This window comes from Macaca thibetana, chromosome 10 (assembly GCF_024542745.1).
Source record: "Macaca thibetana thibetana isolate TM-01 chromosome 10, ASM2454274v1, whole genome shotgun sequence".
In the NCBI taxonomy this organism is placed as follows: domain Eukaryota; kingdom Metazoa; phylum Chordata; class Mammalia; order Primates; family Cercopithecidae; genus Macaca; species Macaca thibetana.
Window position 1 is genome coordinate 9,593,370 of NC_065587.1, and position 23,892 is coordinate 9,617,261.

The 23,892-nt window shown below is 55.1% G+C and overlaps 3 protein-coding genes and 1 pseudogene across 5 annotated transcripts in view; 3 read left to right on the forward strand and 1 right to left on the reverse strand.

Moving 5' to 3' along the window:
- Nucleotides 1-15,461, forward strand: part of RANGAP1 (Ran GTPase activating protein 1) — a 40,294-nt gene extending 24,833 nt beyond the window's left edge. For 2 of the 3 annotated variants that reach the window (XM_050805867.1, XM_050805865.1), the window contains exons 7-16: nucleotides 3,326-3,484; nucleotides 4,892-5,005; nucleotides 5,423-5,522; nucleotides 5,609-5,693; nucleotides 6,888-7,071; nucleotides 8,682-8,801; nucleotides 10,320-10,422; nucleotides 11,577-11,665; nucleotides 11,944-12,065; nucleotides 14,390-15,461. In XM_050805867.1, the coding sequence (XP_050661824.1) occupies nucleotides 3,326-3,484; nucleotides 4,892-5,005; nucleotides 5,423-5,522; nucleotides 5,609-5,693; nucleotides 6,888-7,071; nucleotides 8,682-8,801; nucleotides 10,320-10,422; nucleotides 11,577-11,665; nucleotides 11,944-12,065; nucleotides 14,390-14,459 (1,146 nt within the window). In that variant the 3' untranslated portion in view covers nucleotides 14,460-15,461. Of the gene's footprint in view, nucleotides 1-3,325; nucleotides 3,485-4,891; nucleotides 5,006-5,422; nucleotides 5,523-5,608; nucleotides 5,694-6,887; nucleotides 7,072-8,681; nucleotides 8,802-10,319; nucleotides 10,423-11,576; nucleotides 11,666-11,943; nucleotides 12,066-14,389 lie in introns of those variants that run through there. The other variant, XM_050805866.1, reaches the window with a different exon arrangement.
- Nucleotides 1-23,892, reverse strand: part of ACO2 (aconitase 2) — a 297,744-nt gene that overhangs the window by 270,420 nt on the left and 3,432 nt on the right. The window lies entirely within an intron of this gene.
- The window catches only part of LOC126929229 (60S ribosomal protein L17-like), a 198,475-nt pseudogene that overhangs the window by 77,899 nt on the left and 96,684 nt on the right, over nucleotides 1-23,892 (forward strand).
- Nucleotides 20,618-23,891, forward strand: LOC126964035 (chondroadherin-like protein). Its single transcript, XM_050806897.1, has 4 exons — nucleotides 20,618-20,739; nucleotides 20,839-21,012; nucleotides 22,378-22,555; nucleotides 23,112-23,891. The coding sequence occupies exons 1-4, from the start codon at nucleotides 20,618-20,620 to the stop codon at nucleotides 23,634-23,636; spliced, it is 999 nt and encodes a 332-aa protein (XP_050662854.1). The 3' UTR covers nucleotides 23,637-23,891.

The window sequence follows — 23,892 nt, forward strand, 5'->3', positions numbered from 1 at the left end:
GTCTCATTCTGTCACCTATGCTGGAGTGCAGTGGCACGATCTTGGCTCACTGCAGTCTCCGCCTCCCAGGTTCAAGCAGTTCTGCCTTAGCCTCCCGAGTAGCTGGAATTACAGGCACTCACCACCACACCCGGCTAATTTTTGTATTTTTATTAGAGACAGGGTTTTGCCATGTTTGCCAGGTGGTCTCGAACTCCTGACCTCAAGTGATCTGCCCACCTGGGTCTCCCAAAGTGCTGGGATTACAGGCATGAGCCACCACGCCCAGCCCCTCTTCTCTTCATTTAAGTGTTTTCTTCAGCAAACAGTATCCTAGGAGCATTGCTCGTACGGGCCGGAATGGCACCCACTGTCCTGCCTGCCCACAGAGCCTGCCTATAGACACCCCTTGCCTGCTTCAGTGCCAAGTGAACACCATAGAGATCTGCCTTGTGTCTCCCGCACCCCTGGCTGCAGGGGAGCCCCCGCTCCCTCCTCGAGCTGGAGGGGGCCTCGCTGCCATCCTTGGACCCCTCCCTACCCTCAGCCTGCTGTCCTCAGTGCACTAGGAGTAGGTGGTGTGCTGTGGTTGTGTTGAGCCTTCATAGGTGTCCTCTGGTGGGCTTCGAATGGGAGTTCTTAATCCCCTCCAGTCTGTGGATAGAATTCAGGGGTCTGTGAACATGGATGAGGAAAAAATAACATCATTATTTATCCCTAACATAGCTAAAGTATGTAGTGTGACTTTTGATCATGAATGTAGACAATAAACCTCACAGCATTAGAAAGGCCTGTGAATAACCCACATAACAAACAAGCACGTGTAGCCCCTGAACCAAACAAAAAATTTATTGAGACAGGGTCTCACTCTGTGGCCAGGCTGGAGTGCACCAGTAGCAATCTCGGCCCACTGCAGTTTCAGCTTCCCAGGCTCAAGTGATCCTCCCACCTCAGTCTTCTGATTAGCTGGGACTACAGGTGCACACCACCATGTTAATTTTTGTATTTTAGTAGAGATGGGGTTTCACCATGTTAACCAGACTGGTCTCAAACTCCTGACCTCAGGTGATCCACCCGCCTTGGCCTCCTAAAGTGCTGGGATTATAGGCATAAGCCACTGTGCCCAGCCTAAAATTTTTTTAAAAATAAATGACAGGTGCAGTTGGCTCATGCCTGTAATCCCAGCACTGTGGGAGGCTGAGACGGGCGGATCATGAGGTCAGGAGATCGACACCATTCTGGCTAACACGGTGAAACCTTGTCTCTACTAAAAATACAAACAAATTAGCTGGGCATGGTGATGGGCACCTGTAGTCCCAGCTACTTGGGAGGCTGAGGCAGGAGAATGGTGTGAACCTGGGAGGCAGAGCTTGCAGTGAGCCAAGATCACATCACTGCACTCCAGCCTGGGCGACTGAGCGAGACACTCTCATAAATAAATAAATAAATAAATAAAAAGAAAATCTTGTGACTTTATCCCCAGTGGAAATCACAGATATTTCATGTGAAGTTATAATTATTGCTGCTATATAGAAATATTTCTCACTACATCAAAATTACAGTAATAGCGAACCCACCCCTAGATCTTATTTAGTGCATTAACAAGAAGTTTGTGGCTGGATGCGGTGGCTCACTCCTGTAATCCCACCACTTTGGGAGGCCGAGGCAGGTGGATCACGAGGTCAGGAGATCAAGACCATCCTGGTTAACACTGTGAAACCCCATCTCTACTAAAAATAAAAAAGCAAAAAATTAGCCGGGCGTGGTGGCGGACACCTGTAGTCCGAGCTACTTGGGAGGCTGAGGCTAGAGAATGGCGTGAACCTGGGAGGTGGAGCTTTCAATGAGCCGAGATCGCACCACTGCATTCCAGCCTGGGCGACAGCGAGACTCCATCTCAAAAAAGAAGAAGAAGTTTGTATATCACTACAGCACGTGTTTGGAGTTTTTTCCTAAATGTTTTGATAACTGTTCTGAGTTGATTTCCTTTGTAATTCTGTATAATTTATCTTAAAATTTTAAAAAACATTTTTCGCAGAGGGGACCCAGGGGCTTCACCAGACAGCCTGAAGGGTTCGTGGCACAGAAAATATTAAGGAGGCCTGACCTGGAGTGTGCCTCAGTTGCCTTCCTGTGTTTATTTGTGGACCACCCGCTACCCCCATCGCCTCATGCTTCACTGAGCACCCAAGGACAGCGGAAGGCTCCTTGGCACAGTTATGCCAGGCCTACCCTCAGTCCTGGGTCACAGTGGAGACTGGGACATGGCCCTCTCCTCCAAAGCTCAGGGGCTGATGGGGTGCAGATGGAATATAGGCTTTGAATGTAGACAGGGTGAGGACCACCGTGATAGAGGAGGGACCAGGTGCTCCGGGAGCACAGAGGAAGAGCACTGGACCCTGCCTGGGGGAATCAGGAAGCCTTCCTGGGAGAGGAGGTGACCAAAACAAGAGCCCTAGAACTCATCTGAGTTAGCCTGTCAAGAAAGTGCTGACTGGCCGGGTGTGGTGGCCCATGCCCGTAATCCCAGCACTTTGAGAGGCCAAGGATGCTGGATCACCTGAGGTCAGGAGTTCAAGACCAGCCTGGCCAACATGGTGAAACCCCATCTCTACTAAACATACAAAATTAGGTGTGGTGGTGCGTGCCTGTAATCCCAGCTACTCAGGAGGCTGAGGCAGGAGAATCACTTGAACTCAGGAGGTGGAGGTTGCAGTGAGCCAAGATCATGCCACTGCACTCCAGCCTGGGCGACAGAATGAGACTCCATCTCAAAAAAAGAAAAAAAATGAAAATAAAAGAAGGAGACAGAGTGTTCCAGGCAGAGAGAATGGGTATCAAAATGCCAGGCTGCGATAGGGCTGCGTGGCCCAGGGAAGACCCTCCTCATCCCCAGAGAAGGACACGCTATGTCGAAGGGGTTATGTTGTGTAGGTGGGTGGGGTAGGAGGGCCCCAAGAAAGAAAGGTCACATGGAGCTGTGTCATCCAGAGAAGGGCCGTGAGTGACTGCCCACCACAGCCAGGGTCCCCTCTGTGCAGAGGATACCAGACTGAGAACAAGAAATCGACCTACTGGATCTAGAGCTCTGTGACCCTGGGCAAGTCACTTTGCCTCTTTGATCCCTAGTCTTTTCTCTGGTGGAGATCCTATCCCAGGCAGTAGGACTCCCTCATGAGGTTGTGGAAAGAGTCAGATGCAGTCATGCCCCAGAATCCCACAGACGAGCTCCTGCCCTGTGCTGGCGGCAGCCCGTTCCTGTGCCTGCTGTGTGGAATTGCTCTCCCGCCTGCTGGATGTCACCTGGCACTCAGGGCCCCCTCCACTCTCTGCCTGCTCCTCACAGGTCATCGGGACCCTGGAGGAAGTCCACATGCCACAGAATGGGATCAACCACCCTGGTGTCACTGCTCTGGCCCAGGCTTTCGCCGTCAACCCCCTGCTGCGGGTCATCAACCTGAACGACAACACCTTCACTGAGAAGGGCGCCGTGGCCATGGCCGAGGTGAGGCGAGTGTGGCAGAGCCAGTTGCGACACGCAAGACAGAGGCTGGCGGCTGTCTTTCCAGGGAAGGCGGGGCTCCGTTTAGCAGGGATTGCTCTGTCCCCTGCCTGCCCCCTGGGTGTGTGCCCCATGGGTCCAGCTCTTTGAACACGTCCTAAACAGGGTTTCAGGTCACAAGGTAGCCCGCGCCCTCCTCGGGCAGCTCCGATCCTTCATGCCACCTTCTGAGCTGCCTCTGTGGCCCCCAGCGGCTGGCACTGGTTTGGTTCTCAGGCTGCTCCCCACATCTGTTTTCCTGGTTGATTTGTTCAGCAGCTGCTGTTTGTTTTGTTATTTATTACCACTTTTTGAGACAGAGTCTTACTGTTGCCCAGGCTGGTCTTGAACTTCTGGGCTCAAGTGATCCTCCCATCTCAACCTGAGTAGCTGGGATTACAGGTGCATGCCACTGTGCCCGGCCCAGCAGCTTTTTCTGAGCCCCCATATAGTGCTTGGCTTTGTACTAAGTGCAGGCCACACAGGGTTGAGCCAAAGACTCTGCCTTCAGGGAGACCCTAGAGGGAAGGAAGCTGCCGGTGGTAACAGTGCCGGGCTTTGAACGCAGTGGCTTCTTGGTTGCCAGGGCCCCGTGGCCCCACAGAAGGCTAGTCCGGCTGCCTGTGTGTTAGCAGAGATGTGTGCAGGTGTTGGGGAACACGCCAGAAGGAAGTTCAAATCAGACTTAGGGCAGGCTTCCTGGAAGAGATCACATTTTGGCTAAATTGTATAGGATAGTGGTTTTGTTTTTTGTTTTTTTGAGACGGAGTCTCGCTCTGTCGCCCAGGCTGGAGTGCAGTGGTGTGATCTTGGCTCACTGCAAGCTCCACCTCCCGGATTCATGCCATTCTCCTGCCTCATCCTCCTGAGTAGCTGGGACTACAGGTGCCCACCACCACACCTGGCTAATTCTTTGTATTTTTAGTAGAGACGGGGTTTCACCGTGTTAGCCAGGATGGTCTTGATCTCCTGACCTCGTGATCCACCAGCCTCAGCCTCCCATAGTGCTGGGATTACAGGCGTGAGCCACCATGCCCGGCCATAGGACAAGTGGTCTTTTTCTAGAGAGAGGGTGGGGGATGGGTGTTTCAGGCAGAGGGATCAGCTTATGTGTGGAAGGCCCAGAGACTCGGGCAGGAGCCTTGCTCGGTTGGTCTCAGAAAGAGTTCTGGCCATAACGTGGGGAGTAGGGTGGAGGAGGTTTGGCCAGGGACCCAGAGGCCTACAAGAAGACAGCAAAGCTAGTGACTTGCAGAGAAGGACAGTGTGTGGTGGCTGGTGTGGGATGTGACCGTGTGGGGCCCCCGGGACTTGCTGAGGGCTGGGGTGTGGCCTGCACCCTCACTCTGGACCCTTACTTCCACCTTGCAGACCTTGAAGACCTTGCGGCAGGTGGAGGTGATCAATTTTGGGGACTGCCTGGTGCGCTCCAAGGGTGCCGTTGCCATTGCAGATGCCATCCGTGGCGGCCTGCCCAAGCTAAAGGTGCCAGCCTGGACGCCTGACGTCCTCCCTCTGGGGTCTGTGGGTGGTGGGGTGGCTGGGGGCGCAGGGGTCTGGTCTGAAGGCAGGCAGGCCTGCATCCATATCCCAGCTCCCCCACTTCGGGCTCTGTGGTGCTGTGTGAGCCTGCACACCCCTCTGAGCCGTGGTTTCTTCATTTCTAAAGTGGGAGGCAGGGGTGGTGTGCGTCACTGTCGTAGAGTAAACACGCTCAGTACGTGACTCGTCGTTGGTTGCAGGGCATTATTTTTGTTGTTGGTGTTATTCTTCCTGCCCACTTTGCCCAATCCTGAGGACAGAGCCTGCCATATTCTCACTTGGGGAAACTGAGGCTTAGAGTAGAACCTGGTGTCCTGGCCTGGGTTTCTGCCTGCCTCCAACCCTTCCTCTTATTTTCAGGAGCTGAACTTGTCATTCTGTGAAATCAAGAGGGACGCTGCCCTGGCTGTTGCCGAGGCCATGGCAGACAAAACTGAGCTGGAGAAGCTGGACCTGAACGGTAGTCAGATGGGGGAGGCCTCTGCACAGGTCTGCTGGGCTGGCCCTGGCACCCCGGGCTGACTGCTCTTCCCTCCCCTTGAGCAGGCAACACCCTGGGAGAAGAAGGCTGTGAACAGCTTCAGGAGGTGCTGGAGGGCTTCAACATGGCCAAGGTGCTGGCGTCCCTCAGGTAGGGAACTCAGGGTGGGCGGCCCCAGAGGTCAGGGTCAGGCCATTCCTTTCTTTCTTTTTCTTGAGACGGAGTCTTGCTCTGTTGCCCAGGCTAAAGTGATCTCAGCTCACTGCAGCTTCCACCTCCTGGGTTCAAGCGGTTCTCCTGCCTCGGCCTCCCAAGTAGCTGGGATTACAGGCACCCACCACCACACCTGGCCCCTTTATTTGTTTCTACTTGTATTTATTCAGAAATGTTGGTTGCACTCCTGTTATGTACCAGGTCATACACTAGGCATCAGAGCTATAAGGGTGGGACACTCAGGGTTTCTGTCTCATGACGGGGGAGACAGAATGAGTTGTCCATTCAACAGAGGATCTCGTCCGGGCTAAGTGGGGCCACCCTGTAGAGTGGTGGAGTTGGGGAGGCCTCTGAAGGGGTGAGGCCAGATCTCATCCTGATGTGGTGGGGCCTGGGGAGTGACGGGGGTGGGAGGTGGGGGTAGCCAGAAGGGGCTGCACTCAGTATTGTTCTTAAGATGCTGACTCTAGAAAGGAAGAGACTGTGGGGCCTGGGGAGTCTACCTGGAGGCGAAGGTGGGTGACCGGGGAGTGGCCATCTTCTGGATCCAAGTCCGGTTGGGCCATCAGCACCTGGCTCCCTGTACTCCTTTCATCTCCAAGTCAGCCTCATTCATGCGTCAGATACTCAGTCGTGTCTCCTCGGTGCTAGGCCCTGAGCTGAGGCTGGGAACTGGGGACTCCGAAGTGGACTGAACCTCACAGGTCCCACAGTCCCTCGGAAATGGACCAGCCTTCCTGTGGGGCAAGGACACTCCTACTCTACTTCCTCCCCCACGCCTGTAGCTTCCTGAGGTCATGTGGATATGGGCGCCCCCTGCGCTGGCATCTCAACCTGGGCAGTGTTCCTGCCAAGCCCTGGGCTCTGGGTGTGACAAAGCTGTCTTCGTTTTCTGTCTCCCCATGAAACTTGGGGCTCCTCGAGGACAGGAACAAGATGTGATTCTTTTGTGTCCACAGCGTGGATTTCTCTGGTGATCTACCTACCCCTGCCCTGGGAGCAGGTGCTCCCACCCCACCAGGCTCTCTCCCGCCTGGCTGAGCTGAGGTGTCTGGGCTCATGGAGCCAGGCCTTGCAGCCAACCTGGGCTGCTGGGTAGAGAGGATCTGCTTCAGCCAGCTCTTTCTGCAGTGACGACGAGGACGAGGAGGAGGAGGAAGGAGAAGAAGAAGAGGAAGCCGAAGAAGAGGAGGAGGAGGAAGAGGAGGAAGAGGAAGAAGAAGAAGAGGAGGAGGAAGAGGAGGAGCCTCAGCAGGGAGGGCAGGGAGAGAAGTCAGCCACACCCTCACAGAAGATTCTGGACCCTAACACTGGGGTGAGTTTCTATCATTTGCCACAATCAGAGCCCTGGTCCTGAGAACGTGAAATCCTGAGGTGCTTTCACAATGGGGTAGGGGGTGTCTCCTTAAGCACAGTAGCCACAAACATTTTTTTTTTTTATTGCATGATATTGAGTAAAAAAAAGAAAATGGTTCAGTGTAATGATAGTTACCTATATTTCTTTCTTTTTTTCTTTTTTTTTTGAGACGGAGTCTCACTTGTCACCCAGGCTAGAGTGCAGTGGTGTGATCTCAGCTCACTGCAACCTCTGCCTCCTGGGTTCTAGCGATTCTCATGCCTCAGCCTCCCAAATAGCTGGGATTACAGGTGCTTGTCGCCTGGCCAATGTTTTTTTTGAGACAGCGTCTCGCTTTGTCGCCCAGGCTGGAGTGCAGTGGCGTGATCTCGGCTCACTGCAAGTTCTGCCTCCCAGGTTCACACCATTCTCCTGCCTCAGCCTCCTGAGTAGCTGGGACTACAGGTGCCCGCCACCATGCCCAGCTAATTTTTTATATTTTTAGTAGACATGGGGTTTCACCATGTTAGCCAGGATGGTCTTGATCTGACCTCGTGATCCGCCTGCCTCGGCCTCCCAAAGTGCTGGGATTACAGGTGTGAGCCACTGCGCCCAGCCTCATCTGGCCAATTTTTGTATCTTTAGTAGAGCCAGGGTTTCGCCGTGTTGGCTAGGCTGGTCTTTGTTTTACTCCTGACCTCAGGTGATCCATCCGCCTCAACCTCCCAAAGTGCTGGGATTACAGGCGTTGAGCCACCGCGCCTGGCCATAATTACCTATATTTCTATTTATTCTAATATAAATGTCTATTTATAAGTAGCAGTGCTGCTGCATTACATATATTATAAGATATGCATAAGGATTTCTGAAAGAATAAACAAATAAGCATGAATGGAAATTCTAATTTTTTTTTCCCACCCACCAGAAGATTGTCTTGGTGACCCTTAGGAACTGCTCCCCCATTCCTGGGATGATGGCTGGGCTGTGACTTGGCTTGGGCACTTGGTGTCTGGCCTGGGGCTGGTGGCATCAGGGCTGCCACACCTCCAGTTCATTCATTTGCATTCCTTGTCAGGTTCCTAAGTAAAGCTCCTGGAGAACTTGGCTTTGGACAAGGACTCCCCACACTTACGCTGAATTGGGCTGCTTCTCTGGTTTACGGAAGCAGTTAAACAAATGGCTAGGTGCGCCTCAATTCGGGTTTTTCTCTGGGCACCTCTGGTGCGAGCAGGGCTTACCCAGGCTGGACTGTAGTTCTCCGGGGACCCACTTTGGCCCCCATGTGCCTCTGTGGTCGTTGCTGGGGCACTGCGTGTCGTGATGAGGATCCACTTGGTCGTATTTATGAGTCTCAGGGAGGTGGCTTCCCCCTGACCCCAAAGGCTCCTGGAGCAAGAGCCATCCAGGGCCAGCATCTCTAGGTGATGTTGATAGATGGGAAATGCAGCTGAGTGGGAGGAGGAATTCTAGACTTTGAGCCTAGATGGGCTGGAGTGAAGGATGGATGTGCTGGGTGTGGGGATGGGCACAGCTGGGTGGGGAGTCTGGGGTCCGGAATTCTCCAGAGCCTCTGTGCCTCCACTTCGCAGGAGCCAGCGCCCGTGCTGTCCTCCCCACCTCCTGCAGACGTCTCCACCTTCCTGGCTTTTCCCTCTCCAGAGAAGCTGCTGCGCCTGGGGCCCAAGAGCTCCATGTTGATAGCCCAGCAGGTAATAACCACACCTTGCCCCCCACCCTGTACTTGCCGTGGCTTCTGGAGCTGTTAGAGAAAAGGGACGAACAGCTCAGGGACCTGGGGGTGCGACACTGTCAGCTGGGGGCAGGGAGGCTTGGCCTGCCACTGTTAGAACACACACAAATGTCCACGGTATTTATAAGCCTCCAGGGGTTGCAAATGTTCCCTCCTCACTCGGCCTACAGAAAGTGCAGCCCGCCAGTTCCCATGCTGACTGGGGTTAGGGAATTTCCTCAGGACTCTTGCATGTGCCCACCCCCTCCTGGGCTTCTCTCTGCATGTTCTGTCAGCCCAGCTGCTTGGAGAACAGCTCTGTTGCCCGGGGCCCCTCTGGGAGTGGCGTGCCTATTGCAGGATGGGTGAGAATAGCTCTGTTGCCCGGGGCCCCTCTGGGAGTGGCGTGCCTGTTGCAGGATGGCGCCCTCACTCCAGCCTAACTTGTTGGCTGGCTCATTCATTCATTCAGAGGTGATCTTTGGGGCATCCATTTTCTGTCAGGTACTGTATTTGGGCATGATTTTATTTAACCCTCTTGACAACTTGAAATGTAGACTTTGCTGCCCTTATTTTACAGATAAGAAAACAGAGGCTCGGAGGTATAGAGAAATAAAATGGGCGCACTCTCAGCGTTGGCTTAACATTTCGGCCAATTGCTTTGTTAGGTTTTGCCTGTGTTCTTTGTTTCTTTTAACATGATAAATAAGATGATGTAAGCCTTTTTGTGGCCTATCACTTTGGTTTAACACCATTCATCACTTTCTTGTGCCCATAAAACTCTTCTCATGATTTTTATTCCAATGCATGGATGTAGCACTTAAAATCCAGGCACTATTTCTGGACGTTTTCCCTGGCCCACTTTTCCCTGTTGTCAGTGAGGTTGAGGTAAACTTCTCTGCATGTGAGTATCATCTACATCCTAGATTATTTCTTCAAGATGGGGACCACTGGGTCCCTGAAATGATCTTTTTGTGTGTGTGAGACACTGTTTTGCTTTGTCACTCTGGCTGGAGTCCAGTGGTGCAGTCGTGGCTCATTGCAACCTCAACCTCCTGAGCTCAAGCAGTCCTCCTGCCTCAGCCTCCCAAGTAGCTGAGACTATAGGCACACACCACCACCCTTGGCTAGTTTTTTTCCTTTTTGTTGACATGGGGTCTTGCTATGTTGCCCAGGCTGGTCTCAAACTTTTGGCCTCAAGCCATTCTCCCACCTCAGCCTCCCAAAGTGCTGGGGTTACAGGCATGAGCCACTGCACCTGGCTGGGATGATTTTTCATCCTTGTTCATTCACTCATTCATTCCCTCTCTATGCTGCATATTTGCTTGCTGCAGGCCAAGTCCAAGCCAGACTCTGAAGGGACAGCATGGGGTAAGGCAGGACCTGTCCTTGCCTGCCAGGGGCTGGTGTACTGCCTGGGCCTCTCCTAGCTAGTGGCAGAGCCCAGGGACATCTCCCCCATGTGCCACAGGCCAACCATTGTCTCTTATGTCCTCAGACTGACACGTCTGACCCCGAGAAGGTGGTCTCTGCCTTCCTAAAGGTGTCATCTGTGTTCAAGGACGAAGCTACTGTGAGGACGGCAGTGCAGGATGCAGTAGGTAATGTGGGCTGGGTGAGGCCGGGGTGCCCGCTGGCCCTTGATGCTCGTGAGGCCCCGGTGCCCTTTGTGGTCGCCGTCACTCGTCAGCCCCAGTGCTGTCATGGGAACTGCTCTTTGAGACCCTGTGCTGCTCCTCCATCAGGGTCCTGCCATGGTCCTGCCGTGGAGCCAGCTGGGTGCTCGTCTCCCTGTTTTTCACCACTGAGAAACTGAGGCCTTTCTCAAATCCACACAGCCATATAGAGTTAGAACCCAGAGCCCACTCTAGGAAGGCCAGATAGTCACATCCGCAAGCCCGATGGACGCAGGTCTGTCGGGAGGAGGGATGCTGAGAGCTGAGCCCTTGTGCGTACCTCAGAGCCTCTGTGCTCATGTCCATTCTACCTGGAGCTTCCCTGCACAGAGGACACCTTTCCCTGTAACATTATGGGGCCTTCTCGGAGCACCAGCCCACGTCCCTCCTGCCCTGTCCCCACCCTGTCTGTTTCCTCCATTCCAGCACCTGTCACCTTCCACCCTGTGCTTGACTGAGGCAGAGGGGAGGAAGGGCCCTGAGGCAAGGGGCGCGGCTCCTGGAAAAGGATAGAAAGGGGTGGAAGGACATGTGGTGCCTCTTCCTGGCCTCTACTGTGGGTGGCGTTAAAGTGGGGAGGGCAGCTCAGTGGGAAGGGAGGCTTGGAAGGAGGTGGGGCCAGACACAAGCCTGCTCCCTGAGGGCCTGCCCGGGGGCATTTATGGGAACAAGTTGCCCTAGTTCTGTTGCCCAGGAAGCCTAGCACAGTCCCCGCACATCCCCTCACCCCACCAAAATAACCTGAATCCTCCCCGAGTGGTGGCCTGCCTCAGGAAATCTCCACTCCCACGGTGTGAGGTGGGCACAGTGGCTGTCATCCCCATACCCATGTTACACCTGAGGCCAGGATGGGGAAGGGCCAGAGTGTCACAGCTGGTAGATGGACTGAGCCCATCCCCTGATGCCAACTGCCCCTCCCTCTGGTTCCTGTGTCTCTGCCATCCCTCTTGTGTTCGCCTCTTCGTCAGGGCAAGGAGGCAGGCGAGCCTGTGTGTGCGCGGTGTGGGGGGAGCCTTGGGTGCCTTGGCACAGCGCTCTGCCGTAGCCAGCAGCCTGCCCCTGCTACTTCTGCCCTACAGATGCCCTGATGAAGAAGGCTTTCAGCTCCTCGTCCTTCAACTCCAGCGCCTTCCTCACCAGGCTCCTCGCACACATGGGTCTACTCAAGGTGAGGCCGGAAGGAGCAGCAGGCCCGGGAGGGAGGTGGGCGAGGTCTGCACAGAAGCTGCCCCAGCCATGCCTGCCAGCCTCCCTCACCTCGAGTCCTGAGCCGTCTCACCCACTGGGCCCTGAGGCCTGGGTCCGCCCCAGCAGCCTCGGTCTTCATGATGAGGTTCCGGCTGGACTCAGTTGTGAGCACCGCCCGCAGAGTCTGGATGGTGGAGTCCAGGGACCGCCCAGGTGAACTTGACGCTCACCCCGCCTTTCGCTGTGTTCCCCTCACAGAGTGAAGATAAGGTCAAGGCCATTGCCAACCTGTACGGCCCCCTGATGGCACTGAACCACATGGTGCAGCAGGACTATTTCCCCAAGGCCCTTGCACCCCTGCTGCTGGCATTCATAACCAAGTGAGTGTGGCCCTGTTGTCCTTCTGCCGCGGCCTGTCCTCTCAGACTTCTCTGGCCAGGTCCAAAGGCCTCCAGTCCCAGGAGGTCCAGCCCAGCCAGCCTGCTGGCCCTGCTCGGGTGCACAAGAGGCCCTCATGCTTCCTGGGCTCTCAGCATCTGTGTTGGAGTCTCACCACCCTCGGGAGGCCCGCTCCCCTCTGCCCAGCTGAGGACAGTGGGGCTCAGGGGCAGTGAGAGAGGGGACATGTAACGCCCCCATTTTGCCGATGAGGAAAGGAGCACCGGGTTGGTTAAAGAGTTTCCCTTGGTCACACACTAGGAAGAGGCTGGGCCAGTGTCCAGACCCACGTCTGTGAGCAAGGTGCTATGCGTGGTGACATCTCTGGAGGGGCTTTTTGTCCATGCTCACAGTAGTGCAGGCTGAAGGGGCCCAGTCACACTAGGCCCTGCAGCCCCAGGCCCTCTCCTGGGGACACACATTGCCCCGGGAGCCGCCAAAATGCCCAGCAATGTAGGAACCTTGGCCTTGTTCTGGAGGGTCCTGGGGAGTCCTGGGGCATTGATGGGGTGATGGGCACAGTCAAGTAACAGAGCCAAGGCCCCACCAGGGGTGGGGAGGCTTGCCCCGTACACCCTCATGGGGCCCTGTGTGGCCCCTGGCCAACCTGTGGCCTTCATCAGGCCTCAGTCTCCCCATTTGCCCAACCGGAGGGTTAGGTGAAATTGTCTCCAAGCGCCCTGAGCAGCCACACTTCCAGTCAGTCGGCGCCATCCGGGGAAGTGGGGCAGGTAGAGGAGCAAGAAAGTCCCTTTGCTGGGGGAGCCCAGAGCCCACCGGCCGAGGCAGGATGCTTGGTGCGTGTGGGGAGGCGGGGCTGGTGGAGTGTGAGCAGCCCTGTCCACCCCAGCGTCTGGAGTGTCTGTCCGCACGGTGCTGTCTCCTTAGCCAGGCCTTACCTTCTGGCCGCGTGCCCCCCACCCAGACCACTCCTTGGGCTGCAGCTGGACTGGCCTTGGTGAATGGCAGATCTCACTGTCCCCCTCCTCTGCCAGGGGCCAGGTCAAGCCTCACTGTGAATCTCGTGGCTGGCCACAGCCTCACCCTCACCCCACCCCACCCCAGCACAGTGTGCGCCCCCTGAACCCCTTTCCACAGCAGTGCCATTGCTGCGGTGCCGAGCTTTGTCCATGCTATCCAGAGCCTGTTTGGCCAGTGGCCCCAGCCCCTCCCTGTACCTGCACCTGAGTCCTTTGTGTCCTTCCTACTCCCTGGTCAGAGTGGTTCCCTCTGCATCTCTGGCAGCCCCTGTGCTGTCCTAAGCCTGGGCATGAGCCCCTCGGCCCTGTTAGAGCAGAATGCCTTTTCCCAGCTTGTTGCCCAACCTCCAGCACAGGCCTCAGTCTGCCCCCCAGGTCTCGTCCGAGGTGACGGATTAACTCTGTAGTGACATGCACGGCCCCTCTTCCCTCAGCTCCCAGCCAAATTGGGATCCCAGGCCTGGCGCAGATCCTGGCCTGTTCATCAGCTACAGGCCAGAGGTGTTGTCAGGCCTGGTCCTGGCTGCGTCCCACACTTGCCCAGTGCCCCAGAGTCTTGCCTCAGTTTCTTTCTTTGCAGTGAAACTAATGATATTGAGGGCAACAATGGGGAGCTCAGGCGCAGTGGCTCCTATCTGTAATCCCAGCACTTCGGGAGGCTGAGGCAAGATCACTTGAGCCCAGGAGTTCGAGGCCAGCCTCGGCAACATTGGTGAAACCCCGTCTCTACAAAAAATACAAAATTAGCTGGGTATGGTGGTGTGTATCTGTGGTCCCAGCTACTTGGGAGGCTGAGGCAGGAGGACCACCTGAGCCTGGGAAGTCGAGGATGCAGGGAGCCGTGATTCCAGGACTGTACTCCAGCCTGGGCAACAAAGAGAGACCCTGTCTCAAGAAAAAAACAACCAAAAAACAATGGCTAGCCATTTACTTATGACCCAGATTGGACTCTAGTGGGCCAGTCTTGTGAGGCCACTGGCAGCCAGTGAGGATTCCCTGGCCTATGTCTGCTGGAAAGGCCCTTGAAGAGCCTGGCTGAGGTGGGGCTGTGTTGTGGCCAGCTCTGGGCTGTGTGGCCTTGGGTGCCTACCTCTCACCCCTCCTACCCCCACCCACAACGTGCAGTCTCCCTTGCTGTCTTCCTTGCTGAGTCATCAGCAATGTCTCCCTTGCTGAGTCATTGTGCAAATTAACAAAAATGAGTCTGGTACCAAAATGGCCCCCACACTTGGAAAACGGGGGCCAAGAGGCATCCATCCCACCTGCTGACCCTTCTTTCCCCGCAGGCCCAACAGCGCCTTGGAATCCTGCTCCTTTGCCCGCCACAGTCTGCTGCAGACACTGTACAAGGTCTAGACTCAAAGCCTCTCCCATCCCTTGGCCTGGACCAGTGAGCTGCGGAGGGACTCGGAGGAACTGAGGCACAACCCACGCCGTTGCCTTGGACAGGACTCTGGTCAGAGGCAGGGCGGGTCTGCGTCCCGTGTGTCCTGTCAGTCCCCTGAATATGTGTGTAGGTGTGGTACGCGTGCAGGTCTGTGCCTCCTGTCGGGATTTGGGTTTGAACCTCTCTCTGCTGGCCTGGCTCTGCTCTGTTGTGGGGAGTTGGCCCCCAGGGGAAAGGACTGTGAGCTGCTCCGCCATTAAACTCACCTTCACCTGACGGCGCTCTGCTGATCTCCACCTGGGCCCTGATGGCTGTCCCCACCCACCTGCCTTCCAGCCCGGCTCCCTGGCGGAGCCAGAGCCCAGGGAGTTGCCCGCGTGCTGTCCTTCCCCTCTGTGTTGTGACTGGGCTGTTTCCTGCCCTGCCTGGGGCTGCTTCTCGTCACCAAGCCCTGGTCCTGCAGCAGCTGTCCTCCCTACCATCCATGCCACTGTGCTGAGCGCTCAGCCTGAAGAGCAGAGAATACCATGGGTGGGACTGTGGGGGTGGGATCATGGGGCTGCTGGCAGAGGGCAACCCTGGGCCCCATGCCGTGTGGCCAGGCAGACACCAGATTGTCCAGGAGCAGGAGCTGCTGGAACTGCGCTGGCCCCGGACCTAGCGGACCCTCTCCTGGCTGCTGAGATGTTGTCTGTGACTGGCCTGGGGGCCAAGCTGGAGGGGGTGTGTTGACAACCCAAAGCTGTTGTCCAGTCTGTGGAGGGAGGGGCAGGGTCCCCAGTGTCCGAGCCGTATCTGGACGCTGCTCTTGAAGGACCTCCTGGCGCAGGGGAGCAGTGGGGTCTGGACTGGGCAGATGCTGTACAACCTCCCTGCGTGCCCGTGACTGCCCCATGCTTTCCCCTTTGTGTTCTGTGTGTGTCTGGGCTGTGCCCGGGGGCTTCACAAATAAAGTCATGTGTACAGCTTCAGAGACTCAAACTCTGACCTAAAGCGGGATAGTCTCGGGGGCCATCATACGTGGAGTCCCACCTCGGCAGAGCACACGGCGCCACAGCAGTCTGTGAGGGCAGTCAGCCCTGCGAAGGGCCCGGCCTCGGCCTCAGGCCACCACCTGGGCAGTGGCAGTCCTGAATGAGGACCCATTTTCCTGCCTGGCCACACCTCACCCAGCACTCTGCCTTTGGGCTGCAGCTCTCTTGGCTCCTGCGTTGCTCCTTCACTAAGGCAGCCACCTCCCTTGGGGTCCTTTGCTCCACTGCCACATATGTGAGGGCAGCCCAGCCAACCTTCCTTACCTCCTGCCCTATGCCATGTGTGTGCTTGGGGAGCCCATGTCCCCCACAAATGGCCTCCAAGAAGAAGTCCCTTGGCCAGGCGTGGTGGCCCATGCCTGTAATCATAGCACTTTGGGAGGCTGAGGAGGGTGGATCACGAGGTCAGGAGATTGAGACCATCCTGGATAACGTGGTGAAACCCCGTCTCTACAAAAAAATACAACAAAAATTAGCCGGGCATGGTGGCAGGCTCCTATAGTTCCAGCTACTCGGGAGGCTGAGGCAGGAGAATGGTGTAAACCTGGGAGGCAGAGCTTAGAGTGAGCTGAGATCGCGCCACTGCACTCCAGCCTGGGCGACAGAGCGAGACTCCGTCTCAAAAAAAAAGAAGTCCCTCGAGGGTTTCTTAGGGGGTAATATTTTCTTATTGGCAGTCGACCACGTAGGCGACCAGGTGGCGGAGGGTAGTGCCGGCCCTGCCCCCGTCCTCTGTGTGAGTTGATACGGTAGGGGATGGGTGCAGGGCTGGTGTTGTTTTGATATATGTTACAACGTCGATGAACTTTGAAAACATTACGTTAAATGAAATAAGCCAGACACAATAGGACAAATACGATTGCATTTAGGTGAGGCATCTAGAATAAGCAAATTCAGAGACAAGAAGGTAGAGGTTGCCAGGGCTAGGGGAAGGGTGGGATAGGGAGTGAGGCTGAGAACACATTCTCTAGGATGATGAAGATGTTCTGGAAATGGAGAGTGGTAATGGTTGCAGAACATTGTGAATGTACTTAATGCCACTGAATTGTAGACATAAAAATGGTTAAAATGATAAATTTTACCTCAGTTAATTAAAAAAAATAAGCAAAATTATAGAGCTTCACCCGGGCGCGGTGGCTCACGCCTGTAATCCCAGCACTTTGGGAGGACAAGGCGGGCCGATCACTTGAGCCCAGGAGTTCAAGACTGGCCTGGCCAACATGGCAAAACCCCGTCTCTACTAAAAATACAAAAATGAGCCGGGTGTGGTGATGCACGCCTGTAGTCTCAGCTACTTGGGAGTCTGAGGTGGGAGGATCACCTGAGCCCAAGAAGTCCAGGCTGCAGCAAGCCATGATTGTGCCACTGCACTCCAGCATGAGTGACAGAACGAGACCCTGTCTCAAAAAAGAGCTTGTAGGAGATAGTGTAGGTGAGTATCTTCAAGGCCTTAGGAGTAAGGAAAAGATGTTTGCCATTATTGTGGGATGTTCATACAATGAAAACGATGTAGCAGTGAGAACAGGTTTCTGTTTATCAAAATATTCATTAAGGAGTACAAAGGCAACTTACAGACAGGGAGAAAATAATTGCCCAAACTCACTCTGTATATATAAATGGGTGTGGGGGGGATAACTGTTTTTTTTTGGTTTTTTTTTTTGAGACGGAGTCTGGCTCTGTCGCCCAGGCTGGAGTGCAGTGGCTGGATCTCAGCTCACTGCAAGCTCCACCTCCCAGGTTCACGCCATTCTCCTGCCTCAGCCTCCCGAGTAGCTGGGACTACAGGCGCCCGCCACCGCGCCTGGCTAGTTTTTTGTATTTTTTAGTAGAGACGGGGTTTCACCGTGTTAGCCAGGATGGTATCGATCTCCTGACCTTGTGATCCGCCCGTCTCGGCCTCCCAAAGTGCTGGGATTACAGGCTTGAGCCACCGCGCCCGGCCAACTTTTTTTTTCAAACAGGGTCTCATGTTGTCCAGTTTCTTCTATCTTGGCTCGCTGCAGCCTCTACCTCCTGGGCTCAGGTGATCCTCCCACCCCAGCCTCCCAAGTAGCTGGGACTATAGGCACACGCCACCACACCTGGCCAATGTTTTGTATTTTTAGTAGAGACGGGGTGTTGTCATATTGCCCAGGCTGGGAGAATTTCTATAAATAAAAGACAATGGGAAAAAGCAAAAAGCTCAAATGGGCACTTTACAAAAAGCATGTGAAAAGGTGCTTAATTTCATTAGTCTTAGAGAAACATAATCCCGGTGTGACACTCTTCTGCCCGCACTAGAATGGCTAAAATACAAATGACAGTACCAAGCTTGGTGAGGATTTGGGGCAGCTGGAGTGGCTGGCGGATGTGTAAATTGGCACAACCTTTTTTTTTTTTTTTCTGAGACAGGGTCTTGCCATGTCACCCAGGCTGGAGTGCAGTGGTGCGATCACAGCTCACTGCAGCCTCAACCTTCCAGGCTCACTCAGTCTTCCTGCCTCAGCCTCCCAAGTAGCTGGGACCATGTCACAAGCCACCATCAGGCTGGTCTCGAACTCTTGGCTCAAGACCTCCCACCTCAGCTCACTTAACAGGCATGAACCACCATGCCCAGTTACAGTGTTCTTTCTAATAAACTCATGCTGGAAACAACCCAAATATCCATCACTAGAGGAGTGGGTAAACTACTTGTGGTACGGTGAGGTACCAAGAAGGCAGGAATGGTCTGCCCAAGAAGAAATACTTGAGCATTGACATTGTTTAGACTTGCCAGCACATGATAATAAAAAGCAGACCAACTTTAAGTCAGTTCCATTGTATCTCACTTCTCCACCGACAGCACACCACTTATTGCCTGCATCGTGGGCAGATCGCCTCCCACCCCTGCCCCATGCTACTGTTGTCATATATTTATAGAGTGGAAGGCTGGAATGCTGTATTTAAAAGAAAAAAAAAATTTAAAATAGATGAGGCCAGGTGCGGGCTCACAGCTGTAATCCTAGGACTTTGGGAGGCTGAGGCGGGTGGATCACTTGAGGTCAGGAATTTGTGACCTGCCTGGCCAATGTGGTAAGACCTGTCTGTACTAATAATACAAAAGTTAGCTGGGTGTGGTGGCAAGTGCCTATAATCCCAGCCACTTGGGAGGCTGAAGCAGAATTGCCTGAACCTGGGAGGCAGAGGTTTCAGTGAGCCAAGATCACACCACTGTACTCCAGCCTGGGCAACAAGAGCTAGACTCCGTCTCAAAAAAAAAAAATGTTGTGCCAATCTCACATAATGTTGAGTGAAAAAAGCCAGACACAGCCAAGTACAGTGGCTCATGCCTGTTATCCCAACACTTTGGGAGGCTGAGGCGGGAGGATCACTTGTGCCCCGGAGTTCAAGACCAGCCTGGACAACATAGCAAGACCCCAACTCTACAACAAATTTTAACACTAGCTACAGGTGGCAGTGCGCATCTGGAGGTCCCAGCTGCTTGCAAGGCTGGTATGTTGAGGCCGCAGTGAGCCATGATCACACCTGGGCAACAGTGAGACCCTGTCTCAAAAAAAGGATGAAAGAGCAACACTGAAGTTCCATTGATTGGAATTTGCCAAGCAAAACAAAGCACAAAGCAGATGTCTGTGTGGCATGGCACTATTTCTTTTTCAAAAATGTTACTGCAGGGCTGGGTGCAGTGACTCACGCCTGTAATCCCAGCACTTTGGGAGATCAAGGCAGGCAGATCACTTGAGGTCAGGAGTTTGGGACTAGCCTGGCCAACATGGTGAAACCCTGTCTTTACTAAAAATGCAAAAATTAGCCAGATGTGGTGGCACACACCTGTAATCCCAACTACTTGGGAGGCTGAGGCATGAGAATCATTTGAACCAGGGAGATGGAGGTTGCAGTGAGCCGAGATCACGCCACTGCACTCCAGCCTGGGTGATAAAGTGAGACTCTCTCATAAAACAAAAAAAACCTGGCCGGGCGCGGTGGCTCAAGCCTGTAATCCCAGCACTTTGGGAGGCCGAGACGGGCGGATCACAAGGTCAGGAGATCGAGACCATCCTGGCTAACATGGTGAAACCCTGTCTCTACTAAAAAAATACAAAAAACTAGCCGGGCGATGTGACGGGCGCCTGTAGTCCCAGCTACTTGGGAGGCTGAGGCAGGAGAATGGCGTAAACCCGGGAGGCGGAGCTTGCAGTGAGCTGAGATCCGGCCACTGTACTCCAGCCCCGGCGACAGAGCAAGACTCCGTCTCAAAAAAAACAACAACAACAACAACAACAACAAAAAAAAAAACCCTGCAGTCTAGGAAAAGTACACACAGATGTTCATTGTATTACATATATAAATATCACACACATTTATATTTTTATTATATATAAAAATATACACATATAAGTGTGTGCACATGCACGCGCGCGTGCGCGTGCACACACACACACACATATATATATATTTTTTTTCTTTTCTCTTGAGACAGAGTTTGTGTTGCCCAGGCTGGTCTCAAACTCCTGGGCTCAGGTGATCCTCCCACCTCAGCCTCCCAAAGTGCTGGGATTACAGGTGTGAGCCACTGTGCCTGGCCCCTGTTTCCAATTAAAGGAAACAAACAATAATGGAAGATACAATTCCATCAGAAACAGGAATCTGAAAAATCGTAAGATATATAAACATTGGCCATGGTCTGGATGTATTATTTAAAAAACAATCATGAGCCTGGGAAGATGCGTATTTGGATATTCTTTGCAATATTGTTTGTAAATAGCAAAAAATTGGAGGTAGCCAATGTCCAAGATGAATGGCTAAGTCAATGTGATACATTCACACAATGGAATACTATACCACAGAATAAATGAGATTCAGAAGAATCAATTTGGATAACTCCCAGTAATCTGAGGTTAAGTGAAAAAATTGAATGTCTAGAGTCCTGTATGCCCAGTATTAAACAATGTATGTAAATGCATAAGCACAAACAGATGGAAGGAAAGGGTCACCTGTTCTGGAGCACCCACTGTGTGCCAGGTGCGGGCCTGAACCCCCACTGTGACCTCAGAGCTACTTATGAATGGGATGTGTTTTTCAGAGACTAGGAAGCAGCCTCTGGGAGGGCAGCCCACATGGCAGGAGGGAGCCCAGGACTGCTGACTCCCAGGCCACTGCTGGTGCCCCCTCCCTGTCGGGCTGGCCCAAGGATTCGGGCCAGGGCCTCCATCCTGGGCTGGGGCAGGCAGGAGGCCTTGTAACTCCAGCCGCTGCTCCCGCCCGCTGCCCGCCCCTCCTTCACCTCAGCCTGGGGAAGCCTAGCTTGCCTGGTCCACCGACAATGCCTCCCATTCAGCCCTGTCCCAGCTGCCAGGCCTGCGGGCCGCGGAGGGGGGCTCCCACCAGGCGGGGACAGCCTTTGCCTGCGCTGCGCCTCCTGGCTGGACCAGCAGTTCCAGGCGGCATGGAGGGGTGAGTCTTTGGGCCCCATGGTGCAAGGGGGGGGTTCAGAGCAGCTGAGCGGCCTCAGGTAAGTCTCTGCCCCTCTCTGGGCCTCTTGAGAGGCTGGCGGGCAGGGGCTCTGGGGCCTTCCTGGGGTTCTCCAGGAAGGGGGTCTCCCAAGGTGGGCTCTGAGACACATGTGGCAATGTAGCCGCTGCCGGGGCCTGGTCCTCCGGGGCTCGTCTGAGAGCCCAGCAGTGGTCCCTGTGTTCTGAATGCTTGTTGCTTCAGCGATCTGTCCCCATGGGTCCCCTCCCTGGCTTGCCCTGAAGCACAGCCTTCACCATAGGCTCTGGAGAAGCCCCCAGCTCCAAGGCAGGGACTGGAGCCTGGGACCCAAAGGAGACCCCAAAACACGACAATCCAGGGAGCAGCAAGAGGGAGGCTCCTGGGGGCTGGGGACCAGCCCAGCGATGGGGAGAGGCCCTGCCTGACACAGGCTGAGAACAGAGGGGCCAGCTGGGCAGGGGAGGTGAGCCTATCATCCTAGTGCTTTGGGAGGCCAAGGTGGGACAATCACTTAAGGCCAGGAATTTAAGACCAGCCTGGGCAACATAGCGAGACCCTGTCTCTACCAGAAATAAAAAATTAGTCAAATGTGGTGGTAAGTGCCCGTAGTCCCAGCTACTCAAGAGGGCAAGACGAGAGGGTCAGTTTAGCCCAGGAGGTGAAGGCTGCAGTGAGCCACAGTCATTCCACTGCACTCCAGACTCCAGCTTGGGCAACAGAGCAAGGCTTGTCTCTATTTAAACAAAGCAAAAAAATGCTCAAGGACCCAGACTGGATGCCTCCCTCCCTTCCGGTGGGCACCATTATGCTCCTGCTACCTGGGAGCTGGCATCATAGCAGTCGGAGGACAGGCTGCTTCTGAGCCTGCCCTGGACCGGAGACTCACCACAGCCCGAGTACATGCTCTGAACTGGAGTCATTCTCACAGTCAGCAAGTCCTCCCTGAGCCACTGGGCAGAGAGGCAAAGGGACTCACCGGGTCACTTTTCTGACCGTAAACATTGGCCATGGTCTGGATGTATTATTTAAAAAACAAACATGAGCCTGGGAAGATGCGTATTTGGATATTATTTGCAATAGTGTTTGTAAATAGCAAAAAATTGGAGGTAGCCCATGTCCAAGTTGGATGGCTAAGTCAATGTGATACATTCACACATTTCTCCGTTTCCTCCCATGTAAAACAGGACTAATCACAGGACCTCCACTGTGTCGGGGGTGGGGGGCAGGGGGCAGGGAGGTTGAGGGTGATGGACACTTTCCTGGGCCCAGAGGAGGCGGCTCTGAGGGGTTTTCGGGACAGGAGCTGCACTGTGGCTGGGACTAAGTGAGGGACAGCATGTGGCCTCAGCCCCTGTGCACAGCAGACTCTCCCTCCCCGTCCCAGGCCCTGGAGCTCCACCCATGTCTCCTTGGTGCTGCCGCTGCTTGTACTTCTGCTGCTGGGCCCAGCTAGGCAGGCCGCCGCCCAGCGATGCCCACAGGCCTGCATCTGTGACAACTCCAGATGGCACGTTGCCTGCCGGCACCAGAACCTCACTGAGGTGCCAGACGCCATCCCTGAGGTCAGCAGGGAAGGAGCATGGGCACAGAGTGGCAGTAGGGCAGGGTGGGGACCCAGAGGGAGGAGCCTGGGCTAGGCACCAGTTGATCTGCCACTGCCTGTCCGGGAGACCTTGGCAAGTTACTTCTCTTTGAGCCTTAGTTTATAGGTCTGTAAAATGGGAATAATAAAAAGCAGTAACAGGGAGATGATCTATTTAAAATCCTTACTGTGTGAATGGAATAAGGAGGTGACCCATAGATCGATACTGAATTCACTGCAGATGCTGTGGCGGAGACGTGGGGCTGTGGCAGGGTGAGGTGTGGTCTCTGCTCTGCGGAGTCATCAGCTAGTGGAGGAGAGACAGCGAGGAGGCAGGGACAGCACAGTGTGAAAAGTGCCACAGTGGGTGATGCCCAGGGCACTGGAGAGGAAGGCTTCCTGGAAGAGGTGTCAGGGTCGGATGAAGAGAAACGTGGGGAAGGTGACAGGAGAGAAGGGTGTTCCGGGGAAGGAGCAGCACTTGCAAAGGCGGGTCCCTGCCTGGCTCAGCCCCACTTTCCCCTCGCCGTCCCCAGCTGACCCAGCGGCTGAACCTGCAGGGCAATTTGCTGAAGGTGATCCCCGCAGCCGCCTTCCAGGGCCTGCCTCACCTCACACACCTGGACCTGCGCCACTGCCAGGTGGAGCTGGTGGCCGAGGGCGCCTTCCGTGGCCTGGGCCGCCTGCTCCTGCTCAACCTGGCCTCCAACCACCTGCGTGAGCTGCCCCAGGAGGCGCTGGACGGGCTGGGCTCGCTGCGGCGGCTGGAGCTGGAGGGGAACGCACTGGAGGAGCTGCGGCCGGGGACGTTCGGGGCACTGGGTGCGCTGGCCACGCTAAACCTGGCCCACAACGCCCTGGTCTACCTGCCCGCCATGGCCTTCCAGGGGCTACTGCGCGTCCGCTGGCTGCGGCTGTCGCACAACGCGCTCAGCGTGCTGGCCCCCGAGGCCCTGGCTGGCCTGCCCGCCCCGGCCTGGGCCACCTGGTGTCGCTGCACCTGCAGCACTGCGGCATCGCGGAGCTGGAGGCGGGCGCCCTGGCGGGGCTGGGCCGCCTGATCTACCTGTACCTCTCGGACAACCAGCTCGCAGGCCTCAGCGCTGCTGCCCTTGCAGGGGTCCCCCGCCTCGGCTACCTGTACCTGGAGCGCAACCGTTTCCTGCAGGTGCCAGGGGCTGCCCTGCGCGCCCTGCCCAGCCTCTTCTCCCTGCACCTACAGGACAACGCTGTGGACCGCCTGGCACCTGGGGACCTGGGGGGAACACGGGCCTTGCGCTGGCTCTACCTGAGTGGAAACCGCATCACCGAACCCTG